The sequence below is a fragment of the Leucopleurus acutus genome (assembly GCF_964270905.1).
Source record: "Leucopleurus acutus genome assembly, chromosome: 13".
NCBI lineage: Eukaryota > Metazoa > Chordata > Mammalia > Artiodactyla > Delphinidae > Leucopleurus > Leucopleurus acutus.
The window spans coordinates 28344578-28363364 of NC_139155.1; the positions used below are offsets into that span (position 1 = coordinate 28344578).

At 46.9% G+C, this 18787-nt stretch overlaps 1 protein-coding gene across 1 annotated transcript in view; it reads right to left on the reverse strand.

Annotated features, from left to right (window-relative positions):
• The window catches only part of SLC14A2 (solute carrier family 14 member 2), a gene marked incomplete at both ends in the record, with an annotated part of 54816 nt that overhangs the window by 26200 nt on the left and 9829 nt on the right, over nucleotides 1–18787 (reverse strand). Inside the window, 7 exons of the mRNA XM_082852694.1 lie at nucleotides 3384–3558; nucleotides 4062–4111; nucleotides 5645–5779; nucleotides 7058–7205; nucleotides 11109–11301; nucleotides 15704–15832; nucleotides 18360–18549. Coding sequence (XP_082708820.1) covers nucleotides 3384–3558; nucleotides 4062–4111; nucleotides 5645–5779; nucleotides 7058–7205; nucleotides 11109–11301; nucleotides 15704–15832; nucleotides 18360–18549 — 1020 coding nt within the window. The remainder of the gene's footprint in view (nucleotides 1–3383; nucleotides 3559–4061; nucleotides 4112–5644; nucleotides 5780–7057; nucleotides 7206–11108; nucleotides 11302–15703; nucleotides 15833–18359; nucleotides 18550–18787) is intronic.

Consider the following 18787-nt stretch of genomic DNA (forward strand, 5'->3'; position numbering starts at 1 on the left):
AACAAACCAATAAAATGGATGAAGCCCTCACAAGCCTGATTAAGCAAAAGAGAGCAAAATTACATAAGATTAGAAATGAAAAAGGAGACAAAGCAACAGATAACAGGAGAGATAGAGATTATCATGAGAATATTATGAGTAATAGTATGGCAACAAAATTTTACAATTAAAGAAAATGGATTATTCTCTAGCAAACTCCCAAGTTTGACCAAGAAGAAGTAAAAAAATTTATTATGTCAATTATCATAGAAGAAGAAGACAGGAGAGATGATTTAATATTATTTAAAAATACAGCAAAAAAATAGAACAAAAAATAGAATTTTTTGTTCTAAAAATAGAACAAAACTATTTCACAGTGATAGTAGAACTCATCAGTGTTGTAGGAGAGAAGATGAAAATGGGAGGGTGAGATGGCCAGGTCAGAGGGAAGAGACAGTGGAGAGAGGGAGAAAGGGGTATGTTGGGGAAAGATAGTTTAAGACAGTGCCTCCTCTAAAGCCCCCTTATCCCCAACCCCACACATACATTCCTACTCTCTTTAATGACTGCTTATTTCTGTTCATCCATAAATACTTATGTTCAACTATCATTTGTATACCCAAGGGCTGCTGCTGGTAGTTTGGGGTGATAGTAGGAAAACAGCTATGATATGCTCCCTGAAGCCCTTCTCCTTCCCTCCTGGGGGCCTGCTCCCAAGCAACCCCATGTTGGTGGTGAGAATCTGTAAGGTTAGGGCTCGTGACATACTCATTCAAGGGGACAGTAGTTGGCAAAGCTCTGGTGAAGGTGGGACAAGATCACTCCAGGGAGCTAGCTCTCAGGTCCCGAAAGGCTATTTGGGCTACTTCAGAGGACATCTGGGCCTGTGGGAAGAGTGCCCTGCACTGGGCAGAGTTTTCTTAGAGGGGTGGGGATTTTCACTTCTACCCCACCCTCATCCATACTTGAGAGAGAGAGATGCCGCTTCTGCCCACCAGCCTGGCTTAATGAGAATTGTTCTGCCTCTGGAAGGAGATTGTTTGACCAAATTTGAAAAATTACCATCAATTTTCGGCCTCTTAGCCCCCAAAGATTTTTTTTTTTTAAACATTTTATCACTCCTGTACAACTTCTCTTGGCCAGAGAATTCAGTGATTAATAATACTTGGCCCCGGCGGTTCTTTCTTACATCACACTAGCAGATAATGTGTTTTTTTATTTGTACATATATAACCTGGCCATCTTGATCACAGTGCGTTATAGAGTTTCTGGGGTCCTGTGGCTTTTCCAGACTTGCTGGACATACTTTTTCCTTTCTCTGAATAACTTAGCTTTTATCCATTTTTTTCCAAATGAGTTTGGCAGCTTGTATTACCGTTAACTTTTAATTCCTGTGGGGGTTAAAGGGGGAACTTGGGAGGGAAAAACAACCCAGATACCAGTGACCAAAGTGGTACCTTGTAAATGACAAACTATGAAGTGGTGTGGGGAGAGAAGGGAGGGGGAGAGATAATCTTGTCCAGTTGAGCTGAAAGCATTTTTCATATCCAAATAGTTTTCCTCTCCTGAAAATCCAATAGAAAGCATGGTTGAAGGACTGTTCCCATCAGATCCAGTGCTTTGGATGGAGATTCTCAAGGGCTTAACAGCGAGAAGAGGGGATTTCCTATGACAATTTGCCCATAATGAATGAATAGGGTTTCTGGTTCTATCTCTTGTTAGAATAGCCGGAGTGGGGGTGGGGTGTCTCCCTCTGTTTTGGGTGATTGAGCCCCAGAAGCCTTCATCCTCCATATGGAGGGGATCACTCATCACGGGATGGTGGGACAACCTGGCCTGCATGCTCCCTTATAACCCTGAGATTCCAGAGCCCCCCTCCTCTTCCTGCCTAGAAACCCCTGCACTGAAGGGCCTGAGTTTTCTTCTTCCTCTCGTGGTGGTGTACCTGCTGGCAGAGGGGAAAGAGAGCGAGGGGCCGGAGAGGGTGAGCCTTGGGGTGGTTCCCAGACGTGTGTGGAAGGAAGTCCCCGTGTAAAACTGCGCCTCTTGGTGCTCGTCACTGGGCCTGTCAGTCTCTGAAAGAGCCTCAGGGCAGATTTTCCTGCTTCCGGTCACACTGATCACTGTTTCTTGAGTGCCCTCCATTTCCTAAGGATCTTCACACTATCACCCAGCATGGAAATGCCTTGTGGCTTTATCTGGTGTAAAGAACATGGTGGTGTCCTCTGGGTCTGCCCACTTCCCACCAGCTCCTATAACTGTTATGTGGATCTCCAGCTCCTAAGCATTGCTATATTGATCATCTACATCAGGGACTAGCCGACTATGGCTTGTGGGCCCAATCTAGCTGCTTGCTTAATACAGTCTTATTGGAACACAGCTACCATCATTCATTTACATGTTGTCTAAGACTGCTTTGCTCTACAATGACAGAGTTGAGTGTTTGTAAGAGACTGTATAGCCCCCAGAGCCAAAAATATTTACTATTGGACACTTTCTGGGAAAAAGTTGACAACCCCTGATCTATATATAAATAAAGATTGAATGTAAGCTAATGCCTGTAATTGGGAAGGCAAATTATGAAATTCATGGATAAGTTTTGTTCTTCTACTCAAGCTTAACCCTTTGTTTAAAGTATCATAAATCTCATAAAGCTTCCAACACCCACAAGCAGACAGGAAAATGAAATAAATTTCCCCAGCCTCTCACATACTGAGCTCAGGTACTTTCCTCAACTGAATTCCCTGCTCAAAGTTGCTGGCTTGACCTACACTGAGAAATGCTTATCCTTCATCATGAGTCATATAGGATTCTAACTTACTGATTCCTTCCTGCTACGGAATACCCTCTTGTCCTTTACTTTGACCCCTGAACATTCAAGACTCCCTATCTAGACACTTTCAGTGCCCTAGCTGTCCCTGTTTTTACTTTAAAACTACCTGTGTGAAATTCCTCTCTTTAATGGAAAGCTGTATGTGCCCATCAGCCATTAGCTCTGTGCACCGTGGTGCCTGCATCCCCCGAATTTCCACCCACTCAGGAACCACTCAGCAAGTTCAGTTTCACAGCATCTATTATTTAGTTAAACATGCCAAAAGATCATCTCTTAATCACCTTTCCAAAAGACTTAAGCCAATGACATTGAAAACACATCCCTTACTATTAGTGCCAGCAAGCTCCTCACCAACTTCCTCTAACGATGCACAATGGTTAGTTAAGGTGATCTGGGCAGGAAGAGAAAATCAGCACCAGGGAAAGGGAGTTACAGGTGTGTTTGGTTCCACACGGGTACAAAGAGAAGCAAAGAAAGTGAGTGCTGCAGCTGATTGACCCAGAGTTGAGATTACAGGGAGCAGACCCAGGTCCAGGCAAAGAGCATTTCTGCCTGTAACTTGGTTAATCACCACTGAGGGACTTCTCTTCTTCACTGCTTTTCACTGTCAAGTAGTAGATGCGGTTGGCCTCTGGGTAGGTGACTTTGCTGAGCGGGAGCTTGTAGATGGCCGGGTTGTTGGTCGTTAGGAGCAGGAAGGTGAGTGCCGAGAGGCAGAAGGGCCAGGTTCCTGGTGGCACACCAACCTGAAATCAAAAACACTGGGATCTGAAAATGTTCCTGGGTTCCAGGGACCTTGGGGGAGAAGGATGCGGTAGGGGTTGAGGATGGGGCATTGGTTTCTGGATTTATCATGTCAGAGTAGTTGGTCTGAATTTGAGGTGTTTGTACCTTTGGGCACAATCAGAATCTTTTAATGATGGAGCTGAAAATCCCCCAGGGATGATCTCCCATATCTGGCCAAACATGAATACCTCCATCTGTCCATCCATGTTCTCCACTGCTAGTTACAATACTCTCTTTCACACACACACACACACACACACACACACACACACACACACACACACACCCTCAGAGGCACATGTATGCTATTGCCAGTCCTTCTCTGCACAGACCCTGGATAAACCTTGACAAGGGTGTTGTATGGAGTGCTAGCTACCAGAACACAATCACAAGACTCCAAATGTCCTGAAGTCCTGGCTGGGGAGGGGCACTTTAGGGTAGTGTCAGGAGACCCCAAACTTACCACTGACATTATGTTGGAGAGGGCTGCTCCCATGTATGCACAGAACAGGGCTGTGGAAAAACAAGGACCATCGGGAGTCAGCTTTCCAGGGTCCACCCCCAGTCCTCCCCAAGAGCAGGGCTCCGCTCTGGCTCCAGCAGCTTTGGTGTTTGCACCATACCCTGACATCTGGCATGTTTGCCTGACATTATTAGTTATCTTTGCAGGTAGATGTGACCCATCTCCCATCAGGCTGTGTGTTCTCTGAGGGTAGAGATTAAAGCTTACATACCCCTTTATCCCCTCCCCACTTCCATGGTGGCCTTGAATAGAGTCAGGGGTCAATAAACATCTTTCACTTGTCCACACTGACCTTGGTGATGGTCTAGCACAGGCTGATCTGTCTGGGGGTGAGCGGTCAGACTATGTGAGCTCTGGATAAAGTCCTTCCTGTCCAAGATTCTGAGCTGCTGTGATGCTGTTGGACCTTAATCAAGTCCCACCACGGCTGGGCCTTATTGGGTCCCTGAGCCAGGCATGTGGGTTCACCCATAGGATGAGAGTAGTTGGACAGTTAGGGGAGCGCATCCATACCCCTGGTGCCTCTGGACAAGCTCCTTCTACCGCTGTACCTTTGCTCTGTTTCTCTGTCCAGAGCACCTTTTCCCCCATCTTTGCCCATCCAAATCCCACCCTGAAAGTGTTGAGATAAATCCCAGCCTCCTCTTGAAGCCTTCCCAGATGATTCCAGCCACAGGAATCTGCCACTCCTCTGAAGGACAAAGACAGTTACAGTCTGAACCTCAAAATACCCGGCACTTTTGTCTTGGTAAATATTTACAGAGCCCACTGTCTCCAAGCCCAGCCTTGTGCCGGATGCTGAGGAGGATACGAGAGACATGGAAGTCATTTACAGTCCCCACACGTAAGTGGGGAAAAAACAGGAAAAGCTCTTCTAGATGATATTCTGCCCTTTAAGAGCATGGTGCTGGGGTGCAGGTGTAATGATCGTGGCCCATTTCTCTTCTCTTCTCTGTTTACTCTATGGAAATCAAGCTTCCTTAGCGCTATGTTCTCATTTTCTGGGACCTCAGTGCTGCCAGGTACATACATCATCTCACTGGATCTTTCCAACCATCTTTTTAGATATCTTAGCCTGAATAATTGTGCAATTATTTCTCCTCTGCTAGACCATGGCTTCATGAGGATGTGGTCACCTCTGTATTCTCCATGCCTAGCCAAGGGCCTAGAACTTAGTGGTGCCTTACAAATAGTGGTTGAATGAAGAGTTATTCAGGGCAGGAACACTGCCACTAGCACATGAGGAAACGTGTGTGGGATTTCCTTGTGAAATTTATAACACTGTGTACATATAGTAGCAGTAATAGTGGTGGTGACTCCATCTGACAGTGGAGGAGCCTCAAATCCCCCAGCTGTTAGGGACCCTACCATTAAACCCTCTAGTGATAGGACCCCAGCCACAGTCCTTCCATCACTACTGCTCAGTACTGATTAGTGGCCACCATGGATGTCACATAACCAGGGGAGTGGGGAGGGCAAGGAACAGCAGAGTGGCTTGGTTGCCAGCTTTCCCAGATACGCACCGCAGATGAGGGCCAGCAGGTGGGTCTGCCAGGTAAGGGCATAGAACATGCCACCGATGGCGATGCAGGAGAGGACGCAGTTGTAGCTCCAGAGGCCCAGGTAGATAGTCTTGAAGGGCGTGGCCACCGTCAGGGCTGTGGGACAAGGTGTTGCATTTCTGGCTGATTCAGGGTCACGGTGCAAAGATCACCCCATGCTGGTGCCAGGTCTCAGGTGGCCTCTCTTCCATCGTTCCCCCCACACCTGCTACCCCTACTCATCAGAGGAGCCTCTGCAAATAGTGTCTGGTCTTAGGAAACCAAAAATGGGAGGAGAGCAGTGGTTTCCACTGTTTTTCAAAGATTTCACTCAGAGGTATGACTACTTCTATGGTGAGGGTAAGCCAAACAGGTGGACTCTAGGCCCTCCCCACTCCTTTGGCCAGAGCAGCAGCATTTTTAGCAAGAAAGATTTCAGTTGAAAAAGTTCTGCTTCAACTGGTTGAAAAACATTATGTATATACAGATATAGCTATATCTATATATACAGTTGGAGAAATGAGAAGCAAAAGGGGTAGGATGTGAACAGCAGGTGATCTGGGTAAAGAATTTGTGGGTGCCTCTTGGACTATTTTTATTTTCGTAATTTTTTTTTTTTTTTTTTTGTGGTACATGAGCCTCTCACTGTTGTGGCCTCTCCCGTTGCGGAGCACAGGCTCTGGACGCGCGGGCTCAGCGGCCATGGCTCACGGGCCCAGCCACTCAGCGGCATGTGGGATCTTCCCGGACCGGGACACAAACCCGTGTCCCCTGTATCGGCAGGCGGACTCTCAACCACTGCGCCACGAGGGAAGCCCTATTTTCATAATTTTTGATAAGTTTGAAATTCTTTCCAAATAAAACAAATTATTTTTAAAGTTGTGCTTCCAAGAAATTTTTGAAAAATATTGCGATAAATCAACAGGCTCCTATTCTTAAAGCTCCTGACGTCTATTTCTGACTCTACTGTCTGCAGTTACATATATAAATGTGTATATATACACATATATAGAAATTAAATGACATCTGTCAAATGGCAATTCAATTTCTGAGAAAAGTTTTCCTTTCAGCTTAGTCAAAATTTCGAAGGGCTGGGTCATTTATACCTCTGCTTGGTCTGCTACTGGCCCCCACCCTCACTGGGTTACCCTCCTCCCACCCCTCAGCTCCCAGGGGCTCAGTTTACAGGTCAACACGTCTCAGTCCCTTTGCATCTCTCCACACATCCTGCTACTGCAATCTGCTCCCTTTGCGGACTCGAGAAATGGAAAAATAATTCTCAAGCCCTGACAGTATTTAAAAACTCCAGTGAAGATAAGTCTAGACAATTTGCTGTGTGCTGGGGAAAAATGACCCCAGGAAAATGATCCCTGCAGAGAGGGGGCCCTGTCCTACCTGCTAGCATCCCCACGATTGAGCCAATGGCTGCATGCAAGCAGATGAGTGGCGAGCAGATGAACAGGGCCACCAGGAACACGCCACCTGTCCAGGGATTGTCGCAGCCATACACCTGTCCGACCCCAATGGGGATGGATTGTAGCAGCTGCAAAGTCAACAGAATCCAGGTCACTGGAGCGTGGGCTGATAATGCAAGGACCAGGCCCTAGGGCCAGGAGTGAGCCATTCCTGGGTGGGTAATGGGGTGGAACGGAAGGATGGCTGTGCCCTCCAGTGTGTGGGAGAACGTGGGAGGGCACAAACTGGAACAAATAACTCCTCACTCCACCACCTGGCAGGCATCTGAGCATCCCTCATGCAAAGTCGGGCAGGTCCCCCAACACAGAGGCCAGACAGAAGTGCTTCTGAGGGACACATGGCTTTTGCTTTGAGGGGACCAGAGGATACCTCCCTGGACTGCCACTGGGGATTTCAGGCACTAGGGGATTTCCCCTAGACCTTCTGAAATTCTAGAAATATTCCACGAATTTTGGAAATATTCTAGGCCATTTTGATGAATGATTTGACCAAAGGTCAGCCAGCTCATTGTGGACAAACCCAGGCTAGAGCCTCTGAGCTTGACCCCTAGTCTACTGGTGGCTGCCTCACATTCAGTGCTACCTGGGGGATGGTGGGACCCTGGGAAGGAGGGGAAGCCACTTCCCCTGCTCTGGAGGAGCACTTCGCATTGCAGAAAGGTAGCGCGAGGAACATCTGGAGAACAGCATGGAGCCCCAAATCCCTGGGCCTGACAGTCATTGGGTGGCGCTGGAATTGGAGGTGATTGATTTGGCAGTGATGTCAGATAGCCTTTTTTTGCCCTAGCTGAACCACCCACACCTTGGCAAAAAGTTCTTTGAGGGCAAAAAGGAAAGGAGGGAGATTGACAGGGCAGGGAGAGGACTGGCTTGGGAGTCGAGAGCTCTAGCTTTTTTTTTTTTTTTTTTTTGCGGTACGCGGGCCTCTTACTGTTGTGGCCTCTCCCATCGCGGAGCACAGGCTCCAGGCGCGCAGGCTCAGCGGCCATGGCTCACAGGCAGACTCTCAACCACTGCGCCACCAGGGAAGCCCGAGAGCTCTAGCTTTTAGGGGGCTCTGCAGGAGGTCATTGTGTAACCGCTGGCATGTTGCCTCATAATCTGGGCTCTGGTGGCCTCCTCCGTAAGATGGGGAGGCTGTCCTAGCCGACTATCTTCCAGCTTTAAGGTTCTGCCAACTCCTTTCTCCATTACCAGCTCACATGACCTTTTTGAGGACAGGCCTCCTTTACCTGGGCCCATAATAGGTGCTTAATAAATATGTGTTGGTTAGCTCAGTGGTTTCCAAACTTTGTGTACATTGGAATCACCTAAAGGTCTTTTAAAACAATGTTGATGTCTGGCCCCTCCCCAGACATTCTGTTTTAACTGGTGTGGGGGGCCAGGAGGCATGGCTGGGGCCTCTGGTGACTCTAATGTACAACAGAGCTTGGGGACCAATGGATTAGCTACAGACATTAGCTACAGACATTAGCTACTGTAGATGTAGGGAGTGCATTGCATTTCTCCCTTTGATGAAATTTTGTTCTTTTTAACAACTTGACTTAATTCTGGAGTCAGTATGATTTCTTTAGAGAATTTGAGGAGTCCCAGAGAGCTTTTAAACTATGTCCATTCTTGTCTCCGAATGGGTGGCCTTTTAATCACCAAGCACTGTTTGGGCCAGAGTCTATAGACTTCTGCAAGGAATCACAGGGTGGGGGCCCCATCTTATTTAAAGAAACCCTGAAAACCCTTTGTACCAGTCCAGGGAGCTCAGCTTCAGAGTGGGAACAGGTTGGAAATCTACTCAGTAAATATTCCATGACTTCCCTACATCTGAGGAATGCAGGATGCTGCGGGGAATCCGACTCCCACCTTCCCAACTGGGGACCCAGGTTTAAAGCCCAAGCAGGCAAGAATGAGAAGAATGAGGGGACGAGCTGCTTTGGAGTGAAGCCTGGGTTTAGAATGAAGCTCTGCCGGTTTCCAAATTTCAGCCTGGCGAATGGTGGCCCTGGTCCCTCCAAGCTGTGCTCCGGGCCACAGCCAATACCCTGGTGCTCAGTGCAGTCAGGTGTGCGGTGGAAATTTACTAAGGACCGGCCTCCTATGTACTCCGGATAATCCTTGTGTAACAACAACAAGCTGGTTAAACAAAACAGAAATCACTCCCCTCATTGTTTTGAAGAGAAAGAGGGAAATGGCATTGATTCTTCAAAACTCAGATCTGGACGTGCAGAAGAAAAGGAGCCAGTGGTCAGAGTGGTGGTGGTGGGGAATTCAGAGGGTGTGCTTGGGCCTCAGGGTATCTGGATTTGGCTCCTACCACTTTGTTTTGAAGATGAACAAGAGGTGCCTCTTCTGTGTGGCTGTCTCCACTCTGGTCCCCTCAGCACAGGACAGTACAGCCTCACCGTGCAGGGTGGGTGGGGGGCTTGGTGGCCCTTTCTCTCTGGCAGTGCCACATGTCCCTGTGGCTGTCGCTCAGACTCACCCTTAGGGCTCAGGGGTAGCGGGTTGTGCCCCTGAGGCCGCGTGTGTCCAGTCGCCAGATGGCTGATCATTGATGATCCAAAATTAGTTTTGTCCCTGCTCTGACCCCAGCAGTTTCCATTGGAGAGGGTGGGCTTTTGCTTAAATGCAGGGCTCTATCTTTTCCTGTCTTTTCCATTGTCTTGAATTTAGGCCCTAATCCTGCCTCTGATCCCATTCTAACCTCAGCCTCAGGTAAAGCTTTTAAAAAGACAAAAGCTTGAAAAAGGTTTGGCATTGCTGGCAGCAGTGTTTGCCATGAGGGGCAGGGGCGCCTTTCCTTTTCTGACAGGTTCAGGCTCGGAGTTTGGCTGACGCTGCAGGGCCTGTGCTGTCCACCCCACCTGGTGTCTGCCCGGCACCAGGGCCACCCAGAGGTTTAAGCACATCTAGGCAAAGGACTTGGCTGGCGGGGGAGGGCTCAGAAATCAGATTTTGTGAACAATATTTGAGGCACTAGCTACAGTTTGACCTCAGGGATCTAACCCTCTCTGTGCCTTGGTTTTCCTGTCTGTGAAAGGGGATGATGATAGAACTTACAGCATTGGGTTATGATGAGGGTTAAATGAGTTAGTAAGCTAAGGGCTTGGAACAGTGTCTGATACATAATAAACTTGCTTTAGTGTAAGCTGTTAGCTATCTCTATATTCATTAACAAAGGCAAAATTTTACGATTCTGTATATCTAATCTTATGTTAGGTTTTTATTATATCCCTTGATCTCTGATGTCTAGAGATCAGTAGAATAAATGAATATGTACATGTGCGATAGAATATAAGGCAGGGTTTCTCAACTTTGGAATTGCTGAAATTTTGGGCTGGTTAATTCTTTGCTGTGGGACAGGGGCTGACCTGTGCATTGTGGGATATCTAGCAGCATCCCTCGCCTCTACCCGCTAGATGCCAGTGGCCCCCTTTCTCCCCAGTCTTGATAATTATAACATTTCTGCAGACATTTGCCTTCCCCAGGAGGGCAAAAATCACTCCTGCTTGAGAACCGCTGATATGGAAAATAAACAAAAATTTAACCCCATCTTCTATTAATAATATCTTTAAAATCTTAATTTTAAACATTATTTTAGTGTCCTGACCCTTCACCCAACTATCTGTTTTATTTAATATTTTCCCCTTAATCCCACCGTTCTGTCTTGTCAACTTAACCTTTATCTGTAAACTTGTTTATTATCTGTTTCCCTGTGCAGAGTGTAGGTGTCATGAAGGCAGGGATGTCGTTTTGTTCTCCATGTATTCCCAGTGTCTGATAAGGTCCTCAGTAGGGGTTTATTGAAAGAACATATGGAGGTGGCAGTGACCGTTTCCTGTCCTCCTCTCTGCTAAGACCCATCATCTGCTGGAGGTGCATCTAGAGAAGATGAGAGCCTGAGTAATCCATAAAGTGGTGAGTGAGACGGTCTGCAGTGGAAACAGGGCCCCACACACCTGTCACTGGTGACTTACCAAAGACATCTCAATCTCTGACCAGGTGATGTTCGGCACTGAAGACACGGGCTCCACCAGCGTCGTGGGGAAGAAGAGGTTGTAGTGGCCCATGGCCGCCAAGTACAGGGTCACTGCGATGTTGAAGGGCAGTGTGAAGACCGGGAGGTCCCACTTGCTGAAGATGGAACTCAAGGCACTAGAAAAGACAGGGCTGGAGATGGAAGGGACAAAGGATTAATCACTGTGCTCATCCTTCAGTCTATACTGTCTAGTCAGCTCTGGTCACTGGACCACTCACTATCCCCTCTCCTTGGCACAGCCATTCCTGGCTCCCTTGAGACTCGAGTGGTCCATTTACCTGGGACTGGAAATAAGGTGTTCAATATAAGTCTACATCTTTGGGAAACAAAACTTAAAAGTCTTATAACTTGTTTTCAATAGAAAATGTTACAAAATAATTTATATATTTCCTTGTTTCTTAAACCAAGAAAACTAAACAAAATCTTATCCTTACAAAATGTCATGTATTGCCTTTGGATCATTACAATGTACATCACAGTGTATCCTGGGCTGTGATAACATTTAGACTGTATGCTTTAAATAACCTTCTAAGAGGAGGCTGCTACGAATATAGCAATTCAGCTGAAGTACTTGGAATTATGCTAGAAGCCACCATGTGAAAATGAAACCTTCAGTTGACTGTGTCCTCTGTCTTCCTGGTGTCTTCCTTGGGGAGAGAGTGGATTCTGGAGAAAGATGGAGCGAGGTGCAAATCCTAACTCCTACACTTACAGGCTGAGTGAGCTGCGTTAGGAAATTAACCTTCCTTAGCCTCAGTTTCCTCTGAAAGGGCCATCCACCTGGCACCCAACACTCTACATCTCCCACAAGCAGTGAGCTGCAGGACAAAACTTGAACTCATGTGATGCAGTTGATTGGCTCACTTTTAATTAAGTACGATGAATCTCAATTGGGCATTTAAGACTGCCTGAAATCCCTACTATACGTCCCTAGCAAATTAACTCTCCAACTTGCTGAGACAATTTTGCATTTTCTCCTTTCTCAATTCTTCACTTTCTGCTTCCCTTTAGTTTCAGCTAACCACCTTGCTTTACGCCACTAAGAAAACAGAAATGACAAGATGAGAAATGCTTCATTTTCCCGGCCATAAGATTCATACTCCGACTGCTTTGTTCCCACATACTCTTCCTCTCTGCCTTTTTCATATAATGGAAGTGTCCTTGCTCCCTTATCAGGCCAATTCTTTTCCTTGTACTTTGGGATCCAGTCTCTCAAAGACTTCATTCTTGCAATTCTCTCCTTTCTCTCCTGCAGCTTCAACCTCTACTTTTTCTCCAGGTCACTCTCATAAATACATAATGTGTTCTAGTACCTTCTACCTTAAAAATCCTCCCCCTTTCTTATTTCTGCTCCAAATATTGCCCCTTTTCTCTGCCCCCTGCACAACAATACTCTTCAAAACTTGTCTATCTTTGTTGTCCCCAATTTTTCTACTCCCATTCTTTCCTAAACCCACTCCAGTCAGGTGGATGTTCTCCCCACACCACAGAAATGGCTTTAGTCCAGTTCACCGATGACATCTCTCTTGCCGTGGTCATTCTCTGCCCTTTCATTTGACAGTTGGATCCTCCGCCTGGATCGAAACACTTTCTGTCAGGGCTACCACGACACTGCACTTTGTTGCTTCTCTAGCTTCTCCTTCTCAAATCCCCTTCAGTGGTTCTTCCACTCTTCTGCCAGGCATCTAAATCTTGGAAGATCCTACAGCTCTGTCTTGGATCTTCTCTTTTGGAATCCTCTCCTCCTGGGTGATAACCTTTAGTTTCAAGGATGAAATATCTTCCATATGCTTCTGCCTTCCTAATCTTGACCAAATCACTAAGTTCCAGATTTGCACATCCAATTTCTTTCTCAGTATCTCTACTCAGAATGCTGAAGTTTAATATGTCCAGACAGAACTCTTGACGTGTGTCCTGTCCCTCACCATCAACTGGTTTTTCTTTCCGTCTCCTCCATCAACCCAGGTGCTCAGGCAAATTATAGGAGTGCACCGAGTCTTCCTTCATCCCCACCCCCAAACTCCACAGCCTCCCAGAAAGTCCTGCCAACTACCTTCCTTAAAATATACCCCAAGCCCAACCACTTCTCTTCACCTTCATGGACATCACCCTGGTTAAAACATTCCTGTCCTCTGTGGGTTATTGCAGCAGACCTAACTATGCTTCTAGCATCCACTCCCACTCCAGCTAAAATCCATTCTCCACACTACCAGCAGAGTGATTTGTTTAAATTTAAACCACATCCTGTCACTCCTCTGCTTAAAACCCTTTAACTGCTTCTCATCACAGCTGTAAAACTCAAAAGGCTTACTGGAGAGGTACAAACTATTAGGTACAAAATAAGCTACAAGGATATATTGTACAATACGGGGAATATAACCAATCTTATAATAACTATAAATGGAGTATAACCTTTAAAAATTGTGAATCACTATATTGTACACCTATAACTTATATAACGTTGTACAGCAACTATATTTCAATTAAAAGAAAGGCTTACTAGATCCACAAGGTGTATGGGCCTTGGCCATCATCTACTTCTGCCCTCACCTCCTGCCACCCCTCCTTCATTCACTGGGCTTCAGCCCCTCTGGTCTTTTTTCTTGAACACATCATACTTCTCCAGTAGGTGTCTTTGCATATGCCACTGGTTCTGCCTGCAATATACTTCACCCAGATCTTCAGATGGCAGGTACTTTCTTATTTAGGTGACAGTTCAGATGTCTCCTCTTCCAAGTGGCCTTCCCTGACCACCCAAGTCTGGGATCACTCTTTGTCCCATTTGCTCCATTTTGCTTTCCTCAAAGCACATATCATATCTTGAAACGATCGTTTTACTGAACAATTGATGAGTTTATTTCTATCTTTGCCAAGAAGAATGTCAGCTCCCAGAGGATGGAGACTTTCTCTTGCTCACAGCTCTCCCCGACATCTAGAATAGTCTCTGCACATTAGCAGGCCCTCAGCAAATTTTTGTTTGTTGGATAACTCCAGCACTACTTAGTACCTACGCTGTGGATTGGATTTCCAGGATTGTGTGAGTGGATTCATGAAGTGCCCGGATAGTAGCACAGAGCTCAGCCAGCGTAGGGGTCCAATGTTTTTTTCTTTTTTTTTTTTTCACTTTAAATTGGGAAGTGAGGGTGGGGATGGGGGCACGGTAGACACACTGCCACCCAGTGCACTGTGTCTGAGGGGCTTAATCTATGTAGTTATAAACCAAATGTATGCAAATGAAGACAAGTTCTCCTCCTCCTCAGGCGTGGCGTGTGGGGGACATTAAGGAAATCCCCACAGAAATGACTGTGTTAGCATTTTGTCTTGATAGATTAATGAAGAAATCCTAAGAAGAAATGTAAATTGCCCAGAATGCTTAATGTAGTAATTTATTTGCAAACACTCCTAAAAAGTAACGGAACAGCACTTAAACTAAATTAAACTAACTGGTTTTAGTAACTCCAGACTTTGAAACCAAAGAAAGATGTTAAAAATCAGTCGACATGTCAGAGAGTGGTAGAGTTCAGGGGGTTGGGGGACATGGGCTCCCCTCAGGCTTCCTGCTACCATGTGACAGTGGGTGCGACCAGACCCCTTGACGCTATAGGTTAGGAACCTATAGGAACCTATAGGAACACTATAGGAACCACTGTAGGTTCAAGTGAGCTGAACATTACATATGTAAGAGGCCTATTTGTTGCTAACACCCTTCATCTTGAATTTTATTCCTTCTGAAAAATGAGGCAAATGCACAGCAAGACCTCAACTGATGCTTCTTGTTCAAAGATTCTATGCTTTAAATATAGACATTTTGTTTCAAGAAAGCTCTCTGATTCTATCACAAGTGAGTTTCAGCTTTTGGGTCTTGGTTAGGCCATGGGATAGACGATTCCCATGTAGGCTGGAGTTGAATAGTGCAGACTCTGGGTTCATCATCTGGGGCAGGTTGCATAGCCTCTGCATGCCTTAGCCTTCCCTTCTGTAAATTGGGGACAGTAATAGTCCTCCCTTGCCTAGCACTGTGCCTGGCATGTAGAAAATACTCAGTAAATGTTAACCTTTATTACTAAGCCTATCATTCAGAGGAGGTTGTCAGCACAGTAAAAAAAAAAAAAAAAAAAAAAAAATATGTAGCAGGGCTTCCCTGGTGGCGCAGTATTTGAACGTCCGCCTGCTGATGCAGGGGACACGGGTTCGTGCCCCGGTCCGGGAAGATCCCACATGCCGTGGAGCGGCTGGGCCCGTGAGCCATGGCCGCTGAGCCTGCGCGTCCGGAGCCTGTGCTCTGCAACGGGAGAGGCCACAACAGTGAGAGGCCTGCGTACCGCAAAAAAAAAAAATGTAGCGTTTGCTCTTTGAAAGGTCTGTGTTATTCCAAACTCAAAATGATCCTCTTCTGTTGCAACTCAACTCATGGACTCTTGCAAGATAGAGACAAACCAGGTTGACTATGAAGACACTGGGCCCCACAACAGTGTCAGACACAGCACCTTGGGGCCCTGTAGGTCCGAGAGCGGAAAGAAGGAGGTGCCTCACCAGGACATGGCTGTAAAGGTCACAGGAAGCAGAAGCCACCAGTAATAGTCTAACTTCTCGGAGAACACAGCTATCAGCATTCCCACCAGCATCCCATTGTACCCATGGAGACCCGAAGCGATGGTGGTCCTAGGGTTGAAAACAGAGGTACTATGTGAATTTGTTGGCACTTACTGGGTCTGTTCCTCCTGCTGCTCACAGAAAAAAGTCAGCTTAGTCAATGAATATAGGGTAGTCACACAGCTGCCGGCACATTTCTAGATCACACACACACACACACACACACACACACACACACACACACCTTGATTACCCTTACTGATCTAGAATTAAATAATGCACTTTGTGTCTAAGCTCCCTTTGCTTCTCAGGGGAGTCTAGACTGCTTTATATAGAGGGAAATCTAAGAGAAACCTGAGGTGTGTCACGGGGAAGGGGTGTGTGCGTGTGTGGTTTTTCAGAGAGAAAGGAGGGTTCAGAGAGCACTGGGGTAGTCAGGGGTGGCTCCCTGGCAGAGGAGGGATTTGAAGGAAGGGTAGGATTAGTTAGGCCGAAGCAAAAGTGCTCAGTTGGGAAGAGTGTGATGCTACATGGTAGGTTGGGTGGGACCCGTCAGAGAAGGCTTTGGAAACCAAGCTGAGGGATTGGGTTTTTAGCTAATGCACACTTGTCTTAGATTCTTAATCAGGATATTTGGGAAGATTAGGCAGGGAATGTGTGTGTGTTTCCCTCATAAAACTGGGAGCAAAAAAAGAGTCCATGGAGCAACTCTTTGAATGGCTTGGCAAGTTTTCCAGTGGATTATGGTCAGGAGGGAAGTTGGCGAATTAGACTGTCAGAGCAGGAAGGGACACAGGCTTCTTGAAGGTGACCTGTAGGTGGGCTGGATGGAGTTCACCTCAGGGCAGTTTTGGAGAACAGTGATGGAACAGTAGGACAAGAGCTGATCCTGTTGGAGGCCATTTCTATGCCAGCTCTCCGTGAGGCTGTAGGTGAGTGGCAGCAAGGAATAGGGAACCCACTGCTTGAAACAGAGACACAAATCTTGGCTGGAGCCCATTTCTTCTGTCACCTACCAGACCTACACCCCAAAGAATTCAGCCTCTTATTCATCTGATCTCGTATGGTCTCCCAGCTAGAATTGGCGTGGTCCCCCAAGGCCACCTTAGAGGGGCACTGACACTTCTCATGGGAGACAAGTCAACCCACGCCTGTGCCTTGGTGGAGCTGGAATGTCAGGGGGGCTGGAGGAGTGCAGCGTTGGTTATAACACAAGCAACTCGGATCACTCCCCAGGCTCTGGGGTCACCAGGGGCCCCCGGATCTGCCGTCCACTCTGTCCACGTGCCAGGGAGAGCACTGACCTCCAGCCTAGAAGACGCAGGTCACGTGTCCAAGCCTGAACCCTGCCATCCACTGGCTGTGGCTCCTTCCGTGAGCACCTTACTCCTCCTAGCCTTCTTTCTCTCACTTGCAAAATGTGGACCCTCTTACCTTCACTGTCTGCCTTGTGAAGTGGCAGGAAGAATCACAGGTAACAAGGCACGACAGTGTTTTTCAATATTTTTACAGTACCCCATGGTAAGGAAGGAATGTGTTCATATTTTATAGTATGGCCCAGTTTCTCTCTCTCTCTCTCTCTCTCTCTCTCTCTCTCACCCCCCCCCCACACACACCCAACATGATTGAAACAAAAATTTCACAAAATAATATTTACCTTTACTACATATGGATTACTCTAATCTGTTTTATTTTACTCTATTATTTTAATTTAAAAAAATCCTGTTTTTAAAAATTCATGATCTACAAATGAAGTGGTGACCACCAAATTTAAAAAAACCTGAGACTCTGGGCATTCCCAGACCTCTCTGATCATCAGAACTACCCAGGAGAATCTTGTTTAAAACAACGCCCACCTCCAGATCCACTGAATGGGAATATCTCTGGGAGGGAGGGGGACTGGGGCGGTGCTGAGAAACTACATTGCTTAACAATCACTCCAGGTGTTTCTGGCCATCAGGAAAGTTTGGGAACCATTGGAATAACATATGGCAAAGTCTGAGGAAATGGTCCCGTTCTCTAAAATGCACTTGTTGTTGTTACTGGGCTTTGTGACCACCGGTGCAGAGCTGCCCCCCACCCCCCGACCCAACCTGCCCCCTCTCAGCCCCTGTTGTTCCCTTCTCCATGCCACCCCCCCACGCCCTCACTGCCCTCTCCTCTCGCCTTCCTCTCTCCCACATCAATGTTACTAACTCAAGGCTGCCCTCTCTAAACTTTCCAACACTTAATGAGGTCTGCCTTCTCTGAGCTCTCCAGTATATACTGTCTTGTATTATTCTGAGACATTTCTTATCTGTTAGTCTTATCTCCCTCAACTAGATTGTAGGCTCCATGAAGGAAGAGCAGTTTAAGTGTTCCTCTGCACCTGCCTTTGAGGGAGTGTTTCCAGAAGTCTCTACAGTCAGATGGAGCCTGGTACTGTCACTTGTTGTGAACTTAAGAGAAGTTTAACTGTGTAAAGAACTCCAGTGACATGTTTAAAGCTGATACTCAGGAGACTGTGGTTGGCTGATACTAGGATAAGGTCACTCAAGTAAACACTTCTCCACCTGTCTATCCCAAGAACCCAAGACCCTCAGAGAGAGGAACTCACCTGTCCTGGCTCAAGACAAGGGCAGTTAAAGTTGACACCACTGTCCCCAGACCCCCAGCAATTGTCCACCAGGGATTCTGGATCAGGAGCCCTATGAAGATGATGAGCCCGCTGAGAGGATTGTTGACGAACATCACCTGAGCGGCCCCCCTCAGAACCCAGTCTGTGAACTGGAAGGCCAGGGGCTTATCTGAAAGAGATAAGCAGAGTCATCAGCAGGGATCAGCCTGTGCTTCCCTGCTGGACCACTGGTTGGCGAGGCAACCAAGGCAGACAGGGATGCACTAGCCAGGACATTTTCCCTCAGTCTGGCCGCCCAGCCCGAATCTCTGCGTGGCCTGACAATCAGTCCACAGTGGTGTCAGTTTTGCCATACAGACTGAGGCACCATGCTGAGACCAATTTAACGCTATTCCAGCCATCGCCTT